The sequence below is a fragment of the Hermetia illucens genome, chromosome 1, assembly GCF_905115235.1.
Source record: "Hermetia illucens chromosome 1, iHerIll2.2.curated.20191125, whole genome shotgun sequence".
NCBI classification, from domain to species: Eukaryota; Metazoa; Arthropoda; class Insecta; order Diptera; family Stratiomyidae; genus Hermetia; species Hermetia illucens.
In genome coordinates, this window is record NC_051849.1 from 166,890,583 (window position 1) to 166,912,186 (window position 21,604).

Below are 21,604 nucleotides of genomic sequence, written 5' to 3' on the forward strand. Positions count from 1 at the left end.
AATCTTCATACAATTAATATACCAAAGCATTTCTTCGATTAACTCTCTAAGTACGAAACCCGTACCTTGCCCTGTCTCTATTTTAGTCAGTAGCATAAGATACAGATTTGTCCCTATTAAAGCTACTTTCCAGTTCTCTCTCGCAAATGACTAAATACATATCAAAAGAGTTTAGTTAGATCAATTCTCGCTTCTGTTGCCGCGCCGATTCTCTTGGATAATCTTAGAAGTCCTCTCTTTCGGTTCAAGTCGTGCACATGTTGGTATACTTCAATTGGTACACTTATACGCTTTTATCGGCTTACTCCATGCAGGACCTATCATGTAATTCGATACTCCCTGATTTCTTTGTTGGGGGTAGATTTAAACGCGAGACCATTTATTAGCTCAGCAATAGTCACCGTCTCGTAACTGAACTTGAACTGCTCAGCTCCTCTAAAGGAAAGGCGTTATACAAATTCTTTTTCTTAATAGCTTTTAGATTCTAGACTATATGCGAGAGGAAGTACATATTACTATCGCAGTTAAGGTGATTGGAGAATGATGCCCTCCTCTACACGTCCTCCATCCTGGGCAGCTTGGAGAACATCACCTACCACGAAGAGAAATATTAGGCATAATGCATAGAATGCAACTCGGCCAATTCCTTTTTCGAATTTAAATCCTTTCCAAATTTTACCATGCAACCCTAAAAACAATTGCTAATTCCCTCAAAATATCACTCCTGGATAAAGTTCCTGGACAGACTCTATTGACTTTGCGGGTGGCCTTTCTGGAACAAATTTTGAGGGTTACCAGGTTGATAGTAGAAAATCGTGTACTTTTCATTTATTTATTAAAAACCGATATCGATCCTGCTCCTCATTGTGGGGTCTCCAAAGTGAAGCTGTGCTTCAGACTGTCCTTTCTACCCAGTGACTGCTCTACTTAATCCTCTAGGAAAGAAAGTTCATTAAAAGTACTAATTCCAGGCAAGTGTCTGGAAGTAATTAGCACCGCCACAGTACTTCGTTGTTAGTGATTGAGTGCAAGAAAATTACGATAAGCTGGCTGCGCCGTGACGCCAGCTGAGTATTTGTGGTGGTGTTATTCTTGATCTGCTGGTGGTGTACAAACTACCGAGATCCTGACTGCTAACAATCAGCAAATCTAACTCATCTATTGGGTTTCGTTGGGTTTGCCACTGCAAGTTGTTGCAGGGGAGTTTGGCCAGTTTTCGGGATGTCTATCCCGGGAGTGTGTATTGTTGTGATGGTTTTGCTGGTGTGGTTCGAGATCGGGTTTACTTCAATATCGTTGGCCATCGGGTAAGAAGGTCCGCGTTTATCGATTTTGCTAATGGACTCGCCGGTCATTACCGCGGGAGCACTGTCTAGCAAACTCAAAGAACAACGAACACTGTTTGTAGATTCATTTGCAATGTGCTGTGTGGAATCGGTTGTTGAGATATTGCCACTGATAGTTCCGGAGTTTGTGGTCGCTAATGCTGTTGACTTCACCTGTTTGTCCTAGAACGTTTTCTTTTGTATGGTCCTTGGGTTTTGGAGCGCGGGCAACCATGTTTCCGTATTTCGGACAGACTTAGGCAGGGGTCGTGAAAGGGATGAAACGGGCCATTCACATTTTCTGAAATTCAATTACACGATTTCGTGCATTTGATGTTGGTTTTTTTTTTTGAGCTTTACTGTGTACTTGAACTCGACGGAGAACCTCGAGATGTCCTTCTGGATGAATTCTCGTAGTGAATCTGTCGTTTAACTATGCGTATCTTCGCTTGCAGCTCTGCGTGTGGTGAGCTGGTGACCTAGCTGCATTAAGGGCGTTTCTGCTGCTGAAGGAAAGGATATTCGCATGCCTTATATTGCTTCCGCAACACTTAGTGCCAAAGGAAGCGCGGCGTATACCTTGTCAGCTACAGTGGGGGAACTGGGGAGTTTCTTCACCCATAGAAGTGCTCTCCATAAGCTGCCTTGTTTTCCTGTCTTGGCTGGCACTCAACTGCTTTATTAATTGTTCGCGTAAATGTCTCTTTGAGATATCTGTCACCAACTCTAAAATTGCGTCACAGACTTCGGTGCTATTCGACGGTGGTAACATTGCCATGACTCGGAAATATTGCTGTTGTGGCGGTACAACGGAAATAGAAAAATATAGAGCAACGAAAAGATGAAATAAAGTATGCATGTAAGCTGGTTTTAGTTGCGCTTGAGAGATGGTAAAGTACTGAAAGTGATGAATAGATCAATCGTAAAAAAGGAAAACTTGGAATTTGAATTCGGAAGCAGTGGTAGCTGAGATAAAGAAACCAGCAATTCCAAACTGTAGTGGGTCCTATACCTCACAAAGTGTACCACTATTTCGTACCATATTTCGGGCACCTAGAGATTGAAATCCGGAAATACTGGGACGCAGTTTACCGCGGTCGCAGTCATACACGGGCCTGCAGGCATGTTGCTTCTTCTCGGCGTTCTCGTTGTCAATGCTTTTCTATTTACCTTGAATCTGTCAATTCTCCTTTTGAACTCGGGGTCGCCACTTTGAAAATTACCAGGCGAAGTTGATGGCCGATAACATGCTAGGTTTGAAATCAAATTCATAAGCTAGATCTTCCCAATTCAAACCAATCGCACAAAAGCTAAGAAAAAGAAATGGTTGGCTGTCCTGAAAGACAATATATCGGGAAAGAAGAGCATAATCTCTATGAGCGATAATTTCTAAATGAAGTATTTTAGGCTGGTCTTCCTGTTTCTATAGAGCATCTGCAATTGCTGAGTTAATGTGTATATCTTGATTCTCCTCTAAGACCCGGCCAGATTTAATGAAAGATTTAGGGTAAGAGGGTGATTCTGGTCGACCTGGAATTTTTTTGTTAACCAGAAATAAACATTTGAATTAAATAAAGAGACGAACAGCATAGTTTTCACAAATTACCAATTTCTTTCAAAGTAGTTTTAGTTTCATCAATTTTGACAGAGGGGGGCATTATTATAACTGCAAGTACAACCCCTTTTAGAAAACTTCGATCAATCTGGTCACGTCAACCTCTACAAATTAACGTCGCACGACTATACGAATGCACGGATATTGGATGATTATCCTTTTCATTCAGTAATGAAACTATGCCCTGTGATTGTGATATCTTTTCTTTAGTATTTCATACTGACCTTAATATCTTCACAAATTTCCGTATTACAAACATTATTGAAGATACATTTATTGGCAACGGGAGTTTATATTTCACTCCTATTGAGAGTTTATCCTTAATTGGTTGATTGGGGCTAGCTTGGAGGATATGGTCCAGACTAGATTTCCAAGTCAACAATTATTTGTATCGCGTGCATTCCTACTAGCTTCAAAATTGTGGAATTTCTATTACCTTAAAACGTAAGGATATTTTTGAACAAACACTGTACTTCCATTTTTCCTCCCAGGAGTCTGATGAGAAAGACAATAGCTGATAGCAAAATCTCACTTGTACTTTATGGCGAGATATTTAGAATATTCTTGTATTCCGTCCCCTAAGATTAGCGACACAGCCTGCGAGGGAGAGTTATTGTAAAAATTTTCTTACTGTACTTGTCTATTTTCGAGTCGATTTCACTGATTGATTTTAATTTCATCTTATTCAACTGTTTCTTTTATGTGTTTCAGATTTTATGAGGCGATTCCGTGAACGTGTTTTCGGTGGCTGGTTTAATAGCATTCCAACATTGAATATCGGCGAGTTGGACCCATCGAAGGGCAATTCAACATCAGTTGTAAAGGTATGAATTTATATGAGGTTCAGTATTTAATAATCAACTCCTTAAACGCCCTTTGGGGACAAAAAGTTTCCGAAAGATTTAATTTTCGCTTGTTCATTTTCGACCTATTGACATCCTTTTTTTGGACAAAGGACAATTGACTTTTGTGAATATTGTCTTTTGAGAAAAAGAGTGTTGTTCAAGTATTGGAATCACATATCTTCAGATAGTCACCTGAGCCCAAACACAACTTTGTCATACATAGTTTACTAGAATCATACTTCTAACTCTCAATATTTTTAGGTCATTGATGGACATCGGGTTGAAATAAACGACACCGTTTACACCAAAACCGATGAAGATGGTAATGCAATTTACAAGGTTCGCGTTGTCAACGTTCGACCATTAGAAGAAGGAGAAACTTACTCAACCAGCACTGAAGGAGGACGAACCAATCCACCAGAGGACTCAACTCAAGAAACTAAGGATCGTGAGCCACTTGACAATGAGGTCGACGGTTACAGTGCATCGGAGGTAAAGGATCTTAACAGCTCATCTAACAACAACCGTGCCTACTGAATCTTCTAAAACATTAACAAAACTCTCTTTAATGCTGTTGCTTCCAAATACTAATTTTACGTCTTGAAAACTATTTTATGAGATATTTGAGAATGAATTTTCCCATTTAAATTAGACTAAGTAAACTACGCTTCAGTTGCATTAATATCATTCGTAATTATTAGAAGCATGAAAACATAACAAAATTCGCTGAATTTCCCTAAAAAAAATCTTCGAAAATTATTTTGAATGCATTTCGCTTTTTTAGTTTCTGTTTTCTCTGTCTCTTTCCGCCTTGTAAATATATTTTTGCTGAAGCCTCAATGACAATTATAGTTAATGCAACTGATTTTCTAAAGTGGATAAGCTTTCCCACATTATTCGATTTCGAATATCAAGATTCAATTTGCGAAATTTAAATTTATAACGACTTCAATTGCAAATGCAAAATACACAGAAGGATACTTGAGTATACGTTGTTTGCGCAAAAATGGCTCCTCGACTTTATTTCGATGTTTTGTCTCTGTAAATCCGTGGAGAAAATAAGATAAATCATAAATAATTACGAAAAATTGTACAGAACTCCATTGAGTTTATGCTTTGTTCTAAGATATTCAAAAATTTACAGTAACACTTATAATCTCTGCATGAGTAAGAATCTTACAGCTGAGTGAAATGTTCAGTTTTAAGAAATTTTAAATATTCTTTTCTTTTCTTTTTTTGCATACATATATTACTGTTGAATTTTTTGATTGATATCAATAAAATAAAAGACCAAAAATTTAAATATATTTTGCATCATTTCTTGAGCTTGCGATTGGAATGAAGAAAGTTGATTTTAGATACAGTAGATACATGTTTTAGATGCTTAGCATAGTCGTAGTTTTTTGAATATTCACCTCCATTTTAATTCTTTGTAGCCGTCCCCAGTTTTTGATTCTATTGATTCTATCCAACTATATTTACTACTTTTATAAGGCATGCAAAAACACTTCTAACTGATGGTTAGGGCAGGCTATGTCAGGGATAGTGGATTCTATGATACTTCCTAAGCACTTTCGGTTTTCGGTCTCACTCCCATATATTGAGGGAAAATAGAGGTAAATGTTGGTTGTTGTGGTGAAGGTTAATTAATAATCATTGCATAATTATAATATTTATTTTTGTTCAATCTTATGACTTCTTTTTAAAGATTGAAAGCTTCTACAAATATTTCTATGGAAAAAAGCAGCAAAAATTCCCAATGACCTTTTCTTAGCTTGACCTCTCTACGGTCTAATTGGGGCTGATTTTTTACTAACAGACTTGTTCCAAATGTTGCTTTCTTATAGGTCTATGACCAGCACCTTAAACAATACAATTACACAACTCGCAACTGTCACCACTTAGTTTATTGTGTCCTGTCATAATATTGACCGACTCCATCAGGATCTTTTTATGAAAAATATACTCCCTGGTTCTGAAAAAGGAATTCAAGGATACATGTTATTTTTTTTGACTAAACGTTTTATCTTATTCCCGCAAATACCACATTTCAAGAGTTAGTTTTCTTTTGTCATTGTAAGATGGTTTCCCCATATACAAAATTGAAGTGGGCTACTTGCCAATGCCGGGACCCTGTATTTACTAGGAGACAACTCCATATGGGAGCGAAGCAAGTTGTTCTGGCACGGAGGAAAGGGTTGATACCTGTGGTGAACTCCTTGTCCAAGTTTAGGGATGGAGAATTTTGTGAGTGGCGTCTGCCTATGCCACAAACTCGGTACTGGCTACAGGGGTGATCGTGGGAATGATCCCCTTTGCTCCTCTTGCTACGGAATGTAGTCTCAAGGGAGAAGTCTGGTGGGGGTGGTTCTCGGAAATCAGTTACGAGAACTGGCACTAAAGTTGAACCGTATCTAAATGACGAAACCGAAATAAAATTGTTAGCCAAAGAAATGAAATATCCTTAGTGATTCCCATTCAAACTCAATCTTGAGAGCGTTTGTTTTTGGTAGCTATTGAACTGTATCGTGGTTGTAACCATATAGTGCGAAGAAATGTAAGCTATTAAAGGGAGATTGGTGGTTGGCGAATAAAATATATCGCCATCTTGATGTAATACCTAAAGCGACCTATGCGAAATTAATTATTGGTGATATAATGGTCAAGAAAACTGACATCGCCATCTGGGCTATTGAAGGATCAGAAAAATCTCTTAACATATCATAATGCTTGTCACTTGGTTTTCGACAGAAAATGATAGTTAATTTTCCTTGAGAATGCAATTGCAACCTTCGTTTCAGCAAAATTGTTTTCTGATCAACCGTAACATAGTACACAATTCTATATACGACCATAAGATTCGTAGCGTAAGTACATTTACTTCGTATAAATAGAATTATAGAAAAGTTGAAATGACAGATACATAAATTCTTAGTTGAGAAGCTACATCTTCACTTGACCTACCTACCTTTGTTTTTATATTTCTTACTAGCGTTTGGATTCCGCATTAATAAGTGACGGGGTTGCCAAAAGGAACTGGATTTTTCAGAAATTATTGACTTGATTTTTAGGAAAGTATATTTCAATCCTTTCGAAACTACTCTACATTATTGCCAGAATTTCTATTTCATTACGAAAAACATTCTATTATGTGAAATAATAAAAACTTGATTTTTCTATCCGCTAGTTTTTATTATTTCAAATAATTAATCGCTAGAAATACCGCGTAATTACACTCAGATTCTATTATGCTCTTCCGATATTTTCTTTTTCACGGTAAAACTCGCTTTATTGAGGCAACGAAAAAATCGCGAAGGCTTAGGTTGAGTGTAGTTCCTCATGACGAACTCTTTTAAAGCTTCCAGATGGACAGTCTGGTTAACAGTTTGACTCAGTGAAATATAATAATAATATAATATAATAATAGTTATCGATCTCCCGGATAATCCTATGAGCTTTCTCCTCATTTTCGTCAGCACAGCTCATCCAAGGATGTACAGAATGAGGTTGCCATTCACCTGTTAGTCTTTTCAGAAAAGGAAAATGCACGCAAATACTTGGACATACTCATCTGTGAAGAATTCTCGCTTTAGTTTTCCCAAGCAGTGAACAAAACGTTATGGTCAAGCAATTTAAATGAGGATCAGCCATTGCAAGAACCAGAAGCAAAACTTGCAATAAAACATCACGGGAACAAGCACGATGTTTCTCAGCTTGCTCTACCGACTAACAAATGATTGATCTCAGTCTCAACAGTTTTCGAAGCATTCGATAGTATGGTGACGGCCGCCTGGAAAACGTCTAAACAAATTGGGAGGGGGGGAGAGATTCAATTGATGATGCGAATGATATAATGCCCGGTTCTCTAGATTTCCAGAAAATTTGAGAATGCGATTGCTTGACTGAGCAGAGGCCAGGGAACGATATCGAACAATAGCATATAGAAGATGTGAACAATTAATGTTTGATCTTTCCGCTTTACCGACTGCCGATGCTACTGATATCCCGCCCTCTCCACTTCTGTATTAGTATTCTGCTATTATGAAGTAGTCGAAAAATCGAAAAATTTTAGAAGAAAAACTGTTTTAAGAAGGTTACCTTATTAGCTCGGTGTAACTTGAGTTTGGACTAATGAAAACTGACCAATTTAAAGGACAAATCAAATGACTTAACTATTTAAAGTGAAATTTGAAAATTAGCATAAATTGATTAGCATAAAATTAACGTACGTTACATTATACATTACGTTTTATTGCTCTAGTCTGCCTCCGTATGCTCCGCACTGAAGTGGGTACTGACGAAAATTAGATGTAGAAACGGTTTGATTCCATCTACATTATGAAGACATATCTATGAAAAAGCAGTCTGTAAATGCTCAAATATTATAAATATTATAATACCAAGCAAATCTATCTTCAGGGAACTGTCTTAATGCTACTATCATAGTGTAAATCTCCCGAAAGAAGGCCTTCCACTGATTAAGACTAAGCACTCACAGTAGCATCTCTGCAATGGAAATAAAAACAGGGTTTTGTAGGCTAGATGAAACAGAATACAGTGTTGACTCAGGGAGGCAGCCCGTAGCACAATCAACGTTTTAGTTTCTCCATATGTTAAATAGGACACCTTCATTCGGTCAGTCTCACTGTCACTTGACTGCCTAGAATAAGGTGTCATGGAATAAGAATCGATCAAGATTAACTGCGTTGCAAAGATTTATCACTTGCGAACATAATTCTCACCAGATTGCCTGCACTGTTATCATGTGGTGTACCATCATATTCTTAAATAAAGTACTCTAACACGCTTCAAGTCCCGAACCCAATTGGGTTGTCGCGTTAAGGATTATTAGCAGTAAAAATTTATTTAAACTGAAAAGACACTTAATCTTTCAGTTTCCTGGATACTTGAATTTAATTTGGTTTATCAGTGCAACTGCCTAACTCGATTCTTGGCCTCCAGAATACATTGCTTACAAAAATCTCAGTCCGTTTGGCTTCAAATGTCAAATTCTAACAGTGACCTGCTGTCGTCTCAAGCCTTTCTTTTGTCTTTGCTCTTCATCCTTCAGCGGCCGGGATTCTTGCATTGCCCACATGCCTCGTTGGTTTCGGTTGGTTTTCATCTCTGCAAACTTCAAATTTAGAAAAGTTGCTTTGGTTCCGGGAATTGAGTATGCTATAATGGTTATATCATACGCCTATGCTACTAGCTTGGTTGAGTTTACTAATAATATCCTTTATGTGTTGATGGGAATTCTCCAGAACACATGCTCCAAAACTGTATTGAAGAGAGTAGGAGTCAGACCGCTTCCTTGCTTTAAACCGGAATTTCCGCTGAAGCTTTGTGTCAACTCTCTTTGAATCTTTTATGGGATTATTTGTTGCCTAGTTTCCTCATTCGTATTAGTTTGGGTGAAATTTGCGAGCCATGCATTATGTTATTTAATATGTTGTAATCCATACTCTTTATCTATATCTGTTGCATATCAATGTTAAATTCCCAGCATTTTACAAGCACTTGTTTTGCTGAGAATAGTAGACCACACAGTTGCGAAGTTATTTTTGTATCCACTAGTGATCCTTCCCGTATACCTTTCTAGGAGGTTATTTTTTGGTGGTTTTACATGAGTACCCGCCATATCGAATTGATTTTGAGACCACAATCAGTACCCCGATATGCCAACCCCACGGTACCAGTTCATATTAGTTGATGTAATACCTAAAAAAAAGTCTCTACTGAACTGAGGGGTACGGCACTTGAGTTGTACAGCGCAACTCAAAGCGTAAACCCCAAATGGGGATCCTTCCTGGGCACTTGGTGTAAATTTAACCGATAAAGTTGCTGCCCCGTTTACCTCGTCGCCATCTCTGAGCACCTAAGCTACCTAAGGGAGGTTAATTGAATGTAGCCGTCTTACTCCGTACAGTGCATTAGGAGTAGCAGTGATGTCTCTTTTCTTCCTTAAAGGCTTTGGGAACCTACATATAGCTGCAGGTAAATTTTCCCGTTCGAGGTGAAATTTTAAATAACCGGCTAGGAATAACCCTCTGAATTGAATGCAATGCTTTCGCATGTCGTCTATAGAGTACTTGATCAAAGAGGTACAAAACCGCTCGCAGTTTCTTCTCCGACGGTATTTCATATGGTTTGGAAAAAGCTTTTATAGGTCGTGTCTTTACAAACTTGGCATACTCTCATCCCATCTCCCAGATGGTGCACTTAAAATCAATAATACTCTCCACATGGTAAAGGAAGGGATCTGGTTCAAGATCCGATGTTAGTAACTGCTAGAGTGGCACCTTGTTTCTGCATGCTTTTTTTAGCACCCCTCATTATTCTGAGACAAGTCAACACTTCCTAGCAAACTGTTGTCCTTGTAGAGCAAAGATTGGCTTTTACGCGAGATATCCCGAACAGAATGATAAAATTCTGACACTTGCAGTTGCTAGAAAATATCTTGGTATATTCACCATTTATAATTGTGATAAATACGTAATACGAAAGACACATTTCCATCACTTCGACGGGAAACCATTCATCCCACGGTACTGCGCTCCTGCATTCAAAACCAATAGCACCCTGAAGGCCAATCAAAGATAGCACTCATTAAACCATGCTCGATATTTTCCGTTTAATTGTTTCGCTAAAGAACAATTGACAGATTAATTTGGGACAGACTAATTATTTTGTTGTTTGGGTTAAATTTTCGCAGACATAGATACATATGTGTGGGGGTTATGTGTATATCCGAGAGACGGTTCACATTCATTTAGCTGCTACCAGTTTTTATCATTCTTCAGGGATTCCGTGGTAATGTCCTGGCTGAGTGGAATTTTATTTAATTTACAATATAGGGGAGGGTAGCGCTTGAAAAGAGGTTTCCTATTTTTTAAATAATTTCTGCTCGGCTTCGCAACCTTCAAAGAGGGGAACCATTTTTCAAAAGATACAATCTTGCTGGCTGTATTTGTGAGGACGAAGAAAGTTAAATTGTAGTTTGAAACTTCGGTTAATGATCAAAATTGAACCCCGAAAGGATACCTTATATTTGTATATGTATTTAAAATGTACTTTGTCACCCATAATCCCCTAACTTGCACATCCATTTTATTTGATGAACATTTCGTTAAAATTACAGGAATTGCTTACACATCATGTCAATTGAATTAGGCGAGACTTTTCATTACATCCATTTTCATTATTTCAGATTATTGTCCATTGAATCTTTCTGGCTGCATAGGTGCTATGCCCTGTATTCATCGCATTAGTGTGGCTGATAATTAGGCGGTTTCGGATAGAACCTGATTAGATGGAATCAAATCACATCGCACATATGCATGCTCACGTTATAGCAGGCTACAATGTAATTCCAAAAATGTTCGATAATGATGTGGTTTATAACAACATGTTATTTGTCAACATTCATATGGCATTGTTTGAGGGGGTCACAGAAAACGTTGTGAATGTTGGAAAATGTTGATTTATTTAGAGGTGAGAATCGGGAACTAACTAGAGTGGAAATTCAGAACCGGTGTCTACCTTGGATGCAAAAAATCGGAATATCCGTTTAGAGGGAGTGATGAAGCAGCTCTCTAATTACAGATTAGTGCCATAGTGATTCGATGCATATTAATATTATCGCTTGATTTCACTATGTAAGGACGTTCCAATTAATTTCTTTACCCCCGATGTTCGACAACACAACAACCAAACAATCCAGAAATTTTATGATTTTTTTGTACCATTCCTAGACTCCATCGAATTCCAGTCCTTGGCAGGCACATTCATTAGCGAATTCAGTTTATGCTTTCGTGAGCCTATTTCTTGAACAATCTAAGATGGAAATATAATAAATCTGATTTTCTTCGATTTTTGCTTTCCCTGCTATCCACGGACTCCAGGATCATTAAGGCAATACTCCACTGTGCCAGTCTACCATTATCGATTTGCTTTCCAGTTTGGTATGGTTCAGTTAAAGTAAAGTACTTTTCACATTTTTTGCCTCCTGACTATTTCATTATGTCGTCATTTAATTGGATTTTCAAGTGTAATTGACGATTTCTCAAGAATACTGCTATGTATACTCGATTGCACTTGTTTCTTATGACTATGGAGAAGAATTCATATTAACGAGGACAATGCCAGCATTCCGTAAATGGAAAAATGTAGAATATGAAAGCAGAGTGAAATGACATACAATTGAGGTTGCAAACTAACTTTCGGTTGAATGGATTTTGTAAAACTCCTTGAATATGGTCAAGATACTTTGCCAACAATGCCTGAACAATTTGTTCCCTGTTAGTCCTTTGATTGGGTAACAGAAAATGGTTTGAAGTGGGTGAAGGTAAGTGGGGTGGTCTGTTACAGGTTCAAAAAGAAATGATGAAAATACTTTACAAAAGGAGTAGTTATTTGATCTACTAAATAAACATGTTCTTTTCCAAAGTAAACGCCGTTAATTGCTATACTCTTTTGTCATCGTTCCTGCCGCTTTTACAATACAAATTTTAAGCCATCTTCTGCAACCTCCTTACGTTGCGCCTAAACAGTTTTTACCACATCCTTATTTGTGTTGAACTTTCGGCCCCATAGGTAAAATTTTATTTCAAGAAACAGACAAAAATCAAACTGTCAGACACGTTCAATCTGTGTATCGATCGTTTGGAAACTGCAGCGATAGATGGCCAAAAGAATGCAGTGCGCGATGGTATGCATTGTAACAACCTTACCGAATCCGATTTTCTGTTTGCGACTATTATCATTACTTTTGGACAGCCTTCGTAAGCTGCAGTAATTTTCATCCAAGTACGAAAATGTAGTGCACATATCCTTTGCAATATTAGTAAGTCCTAATCTTCGCTTTGAATTTATATTTTTAATTCAAAATTATAATGAGCACCCAAACTTGGTACTGCTATGCAAAATGAAATTTGATTTCTTTAAAATAGCCAAACAGAATCGGTGTGGCTGCAGGATGTTCCTTGAAAGGTTAGAGAATCTCCTAAAAGAACTTAGCTGAGTCATTTTTAAGGCCCTGATGAAGTGTTAACACTTAGAAGTACGGATGCTTTGGTCTTGTAGTCGTTATTGTATAATGATATAATATTGTTTAGTGTTCTCTTTTTTTTTATTAATCCACAGCGATTTCCTACTTCCGCAGCCTAGTCTAGATGAATGTGTAACATTAAAGCGCGTTGACCACACATAAGCTCCATAGCTGTTGGTTACGGGTAATCTGCATTAAATCCTCCCAGTATTTGCTGAGAAGCTGAGAGGCTGGTTGCGCTCACCCTCACTTGCAGTCATCAACAGAGGGTTTAGTTTCGCACCTTCAACAGTCTATCTCTATGATTCCAAAGCCATCTGGGTCTTGTAACGTCCTTTTGATCAATGGTTGAAACCAGAGACAAAGACCTTTTTGGTTGGCGGCCAGGAGCTCGTCAATATTCTCAGGCGGGTGGTTTAAAGTGTGTGTCACTTACATGCCACGAAAGTCCTCCCTTCCTACTTCCTAAATAGCAACCGGGTCGCGACGATGGCCTATGGCCTGTATTGAACTCCAAAGCCAAGGCTGTTGTCTCCCCCGAACCCTCGCCCCTTCGGTAGGCGGCTATCGGAGCATGATTCTTTGCGAGGTATATCTCAACACCTGCTTTGTTATGCGTATTCAGAAAATACCTCCTAAACCTATTGAAGTTCGCAATAAAGTCGGTCTGATTAAATGTTAAATTTTGCCGATCAGTCGAAACCCAACTGACCTTATTGCAGGCCTCTGCCAAACAGTATGCCGCAGATGATGAGTCTGCGAAAGTTGCAGGAATCTACAAACCTTTCACCGTTGTTGTTACGGTCACCAAGGCCATGCACCTATTACATCTTAATTCCACCTTTTGAATAAAAAACATCAATTTCCACTATACCGGAAATCTCTGTTGATATAACCCTTATAATTGTTGGTGATGGACGAAATCCGTAGGAAACTAAGCACATTGCTATGTTTTACTCAGTTGAATATGGTACTGGCTAAAAAAACTGATGTAAATATGTGTTCGAAAAGAATGTCTGGTTCAGTTTTGAAGCCAACATTCTGATGAAGTTTATTCCCCAAGTAATGAATCAATTAGATAACTTTCATTCTAGATATGAAATGAGCTTGTAGGAAATCTACAAGGCCAAATCTGAGAAGACTGTCAAGCTGGCTTGCGAAATCGAGTGTTTAGCAAACTTTGGTAGAGAACATAGCTAACCAGGTACTCGGATAGAAAAAGTTTTCCACATAACAAAATGCGACTTAGTATGTAGATGAAACACATTCCCCAGCAGAAAATCTCCCGTCTGTCGCCATCGAACAACCCTTGCCAATAGGGTCGTAGATAAAATGTTTTAAGAAGAGAAGAATAGGCCAATAAAAGCGAACTAAGGCGTACGTTATTCAGAAACGGACATAAGAATTTGATGGGTCACTGGGTGGTCAGAATACAGTCACTTAACACTTATTGGTTCGATCACGTGCAGTGATTTCATCATCATTCAGGTGTTATTGCCTTAACAGAGTGGGGATTGTGAATACCATAAAAAAAATTTGGGGGAAATCGTTCAATGAATCGAGGGAGGTTGGTCAAGATGTGAGGAGAACATTGCTGAGAAGATTACTGGTATCTTGGCTGGTAAACCCATAGGCGGGCCATTTTTTGTCTCCTATCTCGTTTCAGTAATATGCTGAAAGTGGCGAAGTGGGTAACGACTGCTCACGGTAATTTTTGAATAGGAGGTTTTCAGATTGTCTAATGGATTTCCATGAAACAGTTTTACAATGAAAACCATACAATTCATTAAAAATATATAGTTGCCTTTCTTCTCTTGGTGGGATATAGTGCGTCAACCACACATACCCGCTATCGTTCGCAGTTACTGAAAATGCCCTTTCGTTCTCCCATGACTTCACGAGACGCGCCAACTGTTCTGTGCCAAGTGCTCTTGAGACGACCTACTCGTCGGCCATCTTAGGAGAGTGGATTCCACTGCATTGCGTAGCCCACTATGCAATTGTGTTACCTATCCACTGTCATCTCCGTCTTCCAACCACAGTGCCAGGCCATTGAGATAGTGACATCCCAGCCATGATATGACGCAAACAAGTATTAATGAAAGCTTGGTTCTTTTGAGTAATAGTGGAGTTCACTTTCCATGTGCTACTCCCACATAGCAACATAGAAAGAACACTAGCAAAGTAGAGTCGAAACTTGATCTTAGTCTTGACTGCATTTCCAGATTTCAGACAGGGCAGCGAAAGGAGATGTAGTACTGTTAATGGGTCGAACAACACCAAGTCCGATGAAACTTTCCGCAGAAATCATGCTAGATATGCGGATTTGTTGACGCCTTCGTGCTCTTGTCATTAATCCAGATAGTTAGAATGCGATGAACTGTCAGATCGATAACCTTGGCTTTGTTGGTGTATATCTTCAGTCCAATTCTACGTGTCCCTTTTTCCAAATCCAGAGCCATTTGACCAAGGTCCATGACATGGGGGAGAGAGCAAACAGATGTCATCAGTATAGGCGATTTATTATAGGATTGGCTATAAATATGTGGATGTAGGGAGTGCGTCATCCAACTGGGAAGTCCATGTCTACGACTGATCCTATCTCGGCCATCCAATAGCTTTTCAAGACAAAAGCATGAAAAGAAGACGGCAATGGTATAAACATGATGATGGAGTTGAAACTATATTCTCTCCACATGTATCCTCTAGGCCTCTGTGCTGCCTTCCTTATTGCGAAACATTACATACAACTGTGACATACACGAAATCTTCAACTATCCGCTTTTGTAGATAATGCCAAAGGTAGTATTAGTTGTAATTACAAACGAAGCAAAGACGAAAGCGAAAGTAATAGTCATCATCATATGGCGTAACATCGACCACTTTTAAATTGAGCTATATATGAGGGTGATGATGGGCTTAACGCTCAATTATATACAGTTGCTATGGAATGATGACAAACGAAGGAGGTATGTGGCATACCATACTTCTAAATTACGTAGACATGAGGATGGACGGAATTTTAGTCGCGGGCAGAATGAAGATATAGTAAATTAGCTGCAGTTAAAGACATAATTTTTAACCCGAAAGTAGATTCAAGCGCGTTCGTGTCGTCGGACGCATAATCGTGACATTTCCAGCGAATTCTTGTGAAATCTAATCCATGGCAGAATGTATCTTCACCTTAATTTTTCTTTCACCTTAGAAGGCTGTGAGATTTCCAGGTTTTTCCGCAGAAAGTCCTAATTTCTGCGATACGGGTTTCTGTCATTTCTCATTGGATCGACATGACTGAAAATACTGCCATCTGGATATGATCATGTTTAAGCATGGGGTTGAGCATTACTATCTGAAAAGCATTAGAAGTTGGTTAACAAGTTGTTACCGCAAGCAGTTTCAACAGTGCAGGATGGTGATTTATGGATGGTTGCCATTTACCGTTTTGTGGGGTATAGCGCTCCACTCACACCTATGTGCCATTGTTTGCGATTCACTGAAATGGGTTTCAGTAACACCAGGACTTCTCGAGACCCCCCACACTCCTCCTCCACTGTTCTGGGCGAAGTGTTCTTGGGGCGACCCACCCTACACCCAATTTGGAACAGTAAGAGTTTCATCGCATGGCATAGCGCGTAATGCAATTGTCACTTCTCCTTAATGCATGACCTAATTACTGCCGAGTAACAGTAAAACAGTCTCATCTTGATCTTAGTGTTGATACAACTGCATTTACAAATTTTAGGGAGCGAGTTCGGTGTCACCATCGGCGGAAATAACGCTTCCTGGGTATATAAAGAGATCGACGTTCTGTTCATTAGCGCAGACAGTGAAGATACGATGACCCGTTAAATTGAAAACTATGATTTTATTGGAGTTTATCTTTAATCTATCATTACTTGCCTCTCTGTGACAAAATGCAACCCTGGCGGACTCCGATTTGGACCTCCAGTTTTACCTCGATTCAACACGTGACATTTTCCACCGCTGCATCCATAATATGTTGTTCTGATAATAGCCATTAGTTTCTTCGGGATACTGCTCCTGCGTAGAGCACGCCAGATTTACTCCCTGTTCATGCTATCAAAAGCTCTTTTGAAATCGATGAAGACGAAGCGAAGATCTAAATTTCATGCATTGTTTCAAAATGGTCCATGGAGTGTTGATGTGATTAATATAGGAGTATCTGGAGCGGAAACCCTCTCAGAACGATAGTAAGATTTGTGGCCACATTTAAGCCCTTTTGTGATAGGGCATGCACTTCTGAAATCATTGCGTTCTGCGGCATCCACTGTTTTCCTGACCAGCGCAATAACAAAATCCGTTTTGCCATGGCGCACCCTACCTCCAAGTTTCCAGAATTTTACACGGTATCAGAGTTCGATTCCATCACTCGCAGGGATCAATGGAACCTTCAATTCCGTATCTTCATTGATTCCGTAGTCAGCGAGATCTTAGACCTACCCATAGGGACGTGACTAATCAACTGCGTTACCAAGAAAGAGAATTTTAAATGGCTGCTCAATGCTCGGTCATTGTAGAACTTGTGGTTGTAGCTCTCTAACCCTGCGAGAAGTTTTGGGCGCAGAAGGTGATCTTTTTCGATTTCTACGTCAGTCCTGTATTGTTGTATATCCGGAAAGAAAATCTCACAAAATCTACAGCTGATCGTGAAATGGTCAATCTGATTGCTCATGCAGCGTAGGTCAGTTGAAACCTAACTGACCTTATGGCAAGCTCCGTGCCACCGATGACGACACCGTGGAAACTGTAGAAATATCCAGAAACTTCCCACCATTGTCGTTACTATCATAATCGGTTCTCGATAGCCCGAGTTCCTGCCAGAGGCTTTGTTGGCGCTTCAGTAGCGGTAAAGTTTTGAAAAATTTAGGAGGCTAGCCTACCAATTGTTATTCCCTTTAATCATTTTTTATGACAGTTCATGTCGATTCAAGTTGCAGAATATTTGTTTGCATTCTTCCTCGTTAGGAACTTTCATTAGAAGTTCAAGGTAGTAAACTAGCGCATATAACTTCAAGGATGTGAAGACACAATTAGGTAGTAGTGCTATCGATGTTACTTGCAAACAGCATTTACCAGCAAAGGTATCATTGCTCTGCCGATAGAAGTTAGTCGGTCTTCTTCGTAACCTATTCTATGATGGCCACTATATAGCGTTATTTATCGACTTGCAAAAGGTAGGGCGGTTGTAACTGAAGCTATCAAATGATAACTAGACGCCAAAGAACTGGATTGTGAATTTAACCGTCACACAGTTTTTTCCTAAATTAAAATCAATATTTATTATACCAACTTTAAATAGACATTTTCCTAGAACTCTTCACTTCTTTAGAAGGATCCTTTTGTTACTGTCTACCGAAAACAATTCTGAAAATGAGTGATCTTCCCCGTGAATGCATTTCGTAACTATTCCACATGGATGTTACCCTATTTCACACGACAAGCGAGCGATATGGAATGAAACGTTGACATTATGGGGCACATGACACCAATATAAAGATTCAACTCTACGAACGGATTAAGTACTATCTTAAATGCGAAGTTCTAAGTACTTTCTGGAAAAGTTTTCGATATCAGCTCTATAGATTCTTCGACTTCCAAATTAGTTGTTTTTTAAGGCCATATTTCTATTTCTTGTCATAATAATTTCCTCCAAGTAATTCTCTTCATTTACATTTACATCCCAAATAGCTGGTAGCTCTTAACATGACTTGTACATAATTTCCTTTGCGGATCGGTAAAATAAACACATTTCTAATACTAATCCTCTTGTCTATTATATTCCATCACTTTTTCTACCAAATCACAAAGCTATTTTATAGCACAACTTTTACCTCTTCCACTTCTATTTTGCACAGAGCACTACTACTTCTACTCAATTGCACGATTCACCAACAACAACAGTTAAATTTTCATCTGAAGATGAAGAAAATTTAGCGGAAACAACCACCCATAGCCCAAGTGAATTCGAAGAGGAGAAACTCGAAAGTGAAAATATTTTCGATAAATCGAAAAAGTCCGATGACAGTTGGGAGAAGAAATTGGAAAAGCTGGAGCTAAAAGATGCAAACAAACCCAGTCCAATCTCATCAGAAGAAAGCAAGCCGGCTGAAATCGATGCATCCTTCAAACCCCTTTCAGACAACAAGGTACCAAAGCAACGCTACGTTTCGCCCCTCCACAGTGAATTTTCAGATGAAGATGAAGAGGAGACTGCCTCTTCAAACCTCGACGAACCCACCGCTGAACGTACTGAATGGGATAGCTTCCAAGATTGGCATACAAATCACGAAACAAACAGCATTGACGATTTCCAAAGTGTCCCAATTGACCTTTCCAACGATATCGAAGTAAATCATATGCTGGCTGACCAAGGAGCTCCCACTAATCCCGATGCGGAGGTTTTCGAGGTACCACAACAAAGTTATTACCAGCCAGCCCCCGCTTTGGAACCAATCCGACAGCCTTACAGCTGGTATCCCTACCAGCCCAACCGATTTTGGCCGAAAAGGAAATGAACAATTTATCAGGCAATTATAATCCCAACCCCTCTGTCCCGCCTTTGATAAATACCTTTATTACGTGCCTATCCGCTTTCCATTTGCGCACGAAGTAATAATTCCAAATTACCAGCCACATCGTACACATTCGCCATCGATATTGAACTGATTCACTACCCTTGTGTGCCTTGAAAAATGAATTACGTACATATTAGAGCTTCTATAAATTAACTTGCCAAAGAAAATTGCATGTCGGAAGGATATCTACTTGCTTAGTGGATTGAAACTCAATAGGTTTGGATTCCATGATATGAAACTGAGATGAGGAAGTTGGAGTTATTGCACTGTAATGGTTCAGACGCTGTTTGCGCTCTGGGAATATTTGTTCCTGTGACATCGACAACAAAATAAGATATCGTAATTAAAGATAGCGGACTGTTGGAGCACGATTAAAACGAATTTAAAATCAATCGACTGAATTACGCCACCTCAATCTAAACTTTGAAATCAAACGCTAAGAAAAGGAGACGTTCCTTCATTGAAATTAACTGAAAGTAATATAGATACAAAATTACCATATTAAATAGATATTTTAGGCACTTTTATGAAATGCGGTAGCTTATGTTTTCAGGTGCTGTCGGCGGCGTCATACTCGTAGGTTACATATAAATGAAAAATATTTTGAAGTTGATAATTTTTGGAAAACGCTAGTTTAGGCCGTAAGAAATGTTCACAAAATGGAACCTTCAAACTTACATTTTCAGGCAAGTTGCAATGTGGAAATTTTCACAGGCATGTTTTGAGATCATCGAATTCAGAATACTCTTTCATCATTTTTAGCGTAAGTTCCAAGAAATAACACACTCCATTGCACTTTTATAACATATGGAAATAATTCATCGAATTTGTGTTATTTATTATTCTATTTATTTATTGTACGTTTTATTTATTGTTTTGTAGTATAAAGATAAGAGACGAAATAAAATGATGTAACCGTGTTGCAATTTTTATAAAAAATGAAATTGTGTTTATTGCTACTTTGAACATTTGTGTTCTGCGTAAGCTAGAAGGACATGCCTCTCTCGAAATAAGAGGAAATTTTACGACTTATTTATCAGAAATGATCACAGATGATCTAATATCCGTAACAACCACCAGGAACCAGTAACTACCATCAGGAAAAAAGTTTTGGGATCAGGGAAAGATATAAATAAAGTGTAGTTACTTATTCATCTATGCTAAATCCTACCTGATCTCTCTTGATGTCCCGCGACAAATCGATGAAGCATCTAATGCCGTTGAAAACAAAATGGCCGGGTTGAGTGACAAGCCTCGGAAAGACGTTAGGGCATTCACCTCAGTCCACGCGGCAGGATGGGATGGGGGCTGTAGAGAAATGGGCAATGATTCTTGGCGCTAAGACGACGTCAGGACGTAACTGAATTAGTCCGAGGGAAGGAAACACGTGTCTGTACTCTAAATATTGGCACCCTTACTCGAAAGACCGAGGAATTTTCAAAAGCCTCTCCAAAAAGGCACATTTATATCTGTGTTCTATAAGAAACTCGATGGTCTGGTGACAAAAGCGTGGTAGCCCACATACTCAATACGGTGCTGGCACTCTAAGGGTTTCCGTGATGTCATTCAAGAAGTCGAATAATTTGATGACCGGGTGATGAAGCTCACCATTACATATATCCGTTGATCACAGACAGACCGATCTGATGCCGAAAAGGATACTTTTTGGCAACCTCTCGATGCAAAAACCTGTAACGTGCCGCTAATGAGTATGTCATTATTGCAGGCGACTTTAATGGCGATATAGGTGCCATAGGAGAAAAGCGCTTGGAGCACGAGGATAGCAAGCATATAGTCGATTACATCAATGACCTTGTAATTATGAATGCACAGTTCAACAAACGATTATCTCATCTTAGTACTTTTTGCAGTGGGAACAGTAAAACGCAAATTGAGTCTATTCTCATAAGTTATCGACATTTTACCATCGTCATTGATTGCAAAGTCGTTCTTGATGATTGCTGATTATCAAGCCACCATCGTGACAAGAAAGAAGAAATGATCTCACTTACGCGTTTACCGAGCATTTCGAATGTGGAAGAATCGTGAAGCCAAGTTGAAAACATCATCAACAAAGTGACCAATGCAACCCTCGGCGTCTCCAAATCAGGCAAGCGATTCTTCATCCGGGATGCCCGGTTTTGGAATGATGATGCCGAAATAAAAGTCCGTGA

At 39.0% G+C, this 21,604-nt stretch overlaps 1 protein-coding gene across 1 annotated transcript in view; it reads left to right on the top strand.

The window, feature by feature from the left end:
- Positions 1-20,374, top strand: part of LOC119646570 — an 86,417-nt gene extending 66,043 nt beyond the window's left edge. Inside the window, exons 3-5 of the mRNA XM_038047061.1 lie at positions 3,652-3,764; positions 4,047-4,319; positions 18,675-20,374. Coding sequence (XP_037902989.1) covers positions 3,652-3,764; positions 4,047-4,319; positions 18,675-19,370 — 1,082 coding nt within the window. The 3' untranslated portion in view covers positions 19,371-20,374. The remainder of the gene's footprint in view (positions 1-3,651; positions 3,765-4,046; positions 4,320-18,674) is intronic.
- Positions 20,375-21,604: the final 1,230 nt, after the last annotated feature.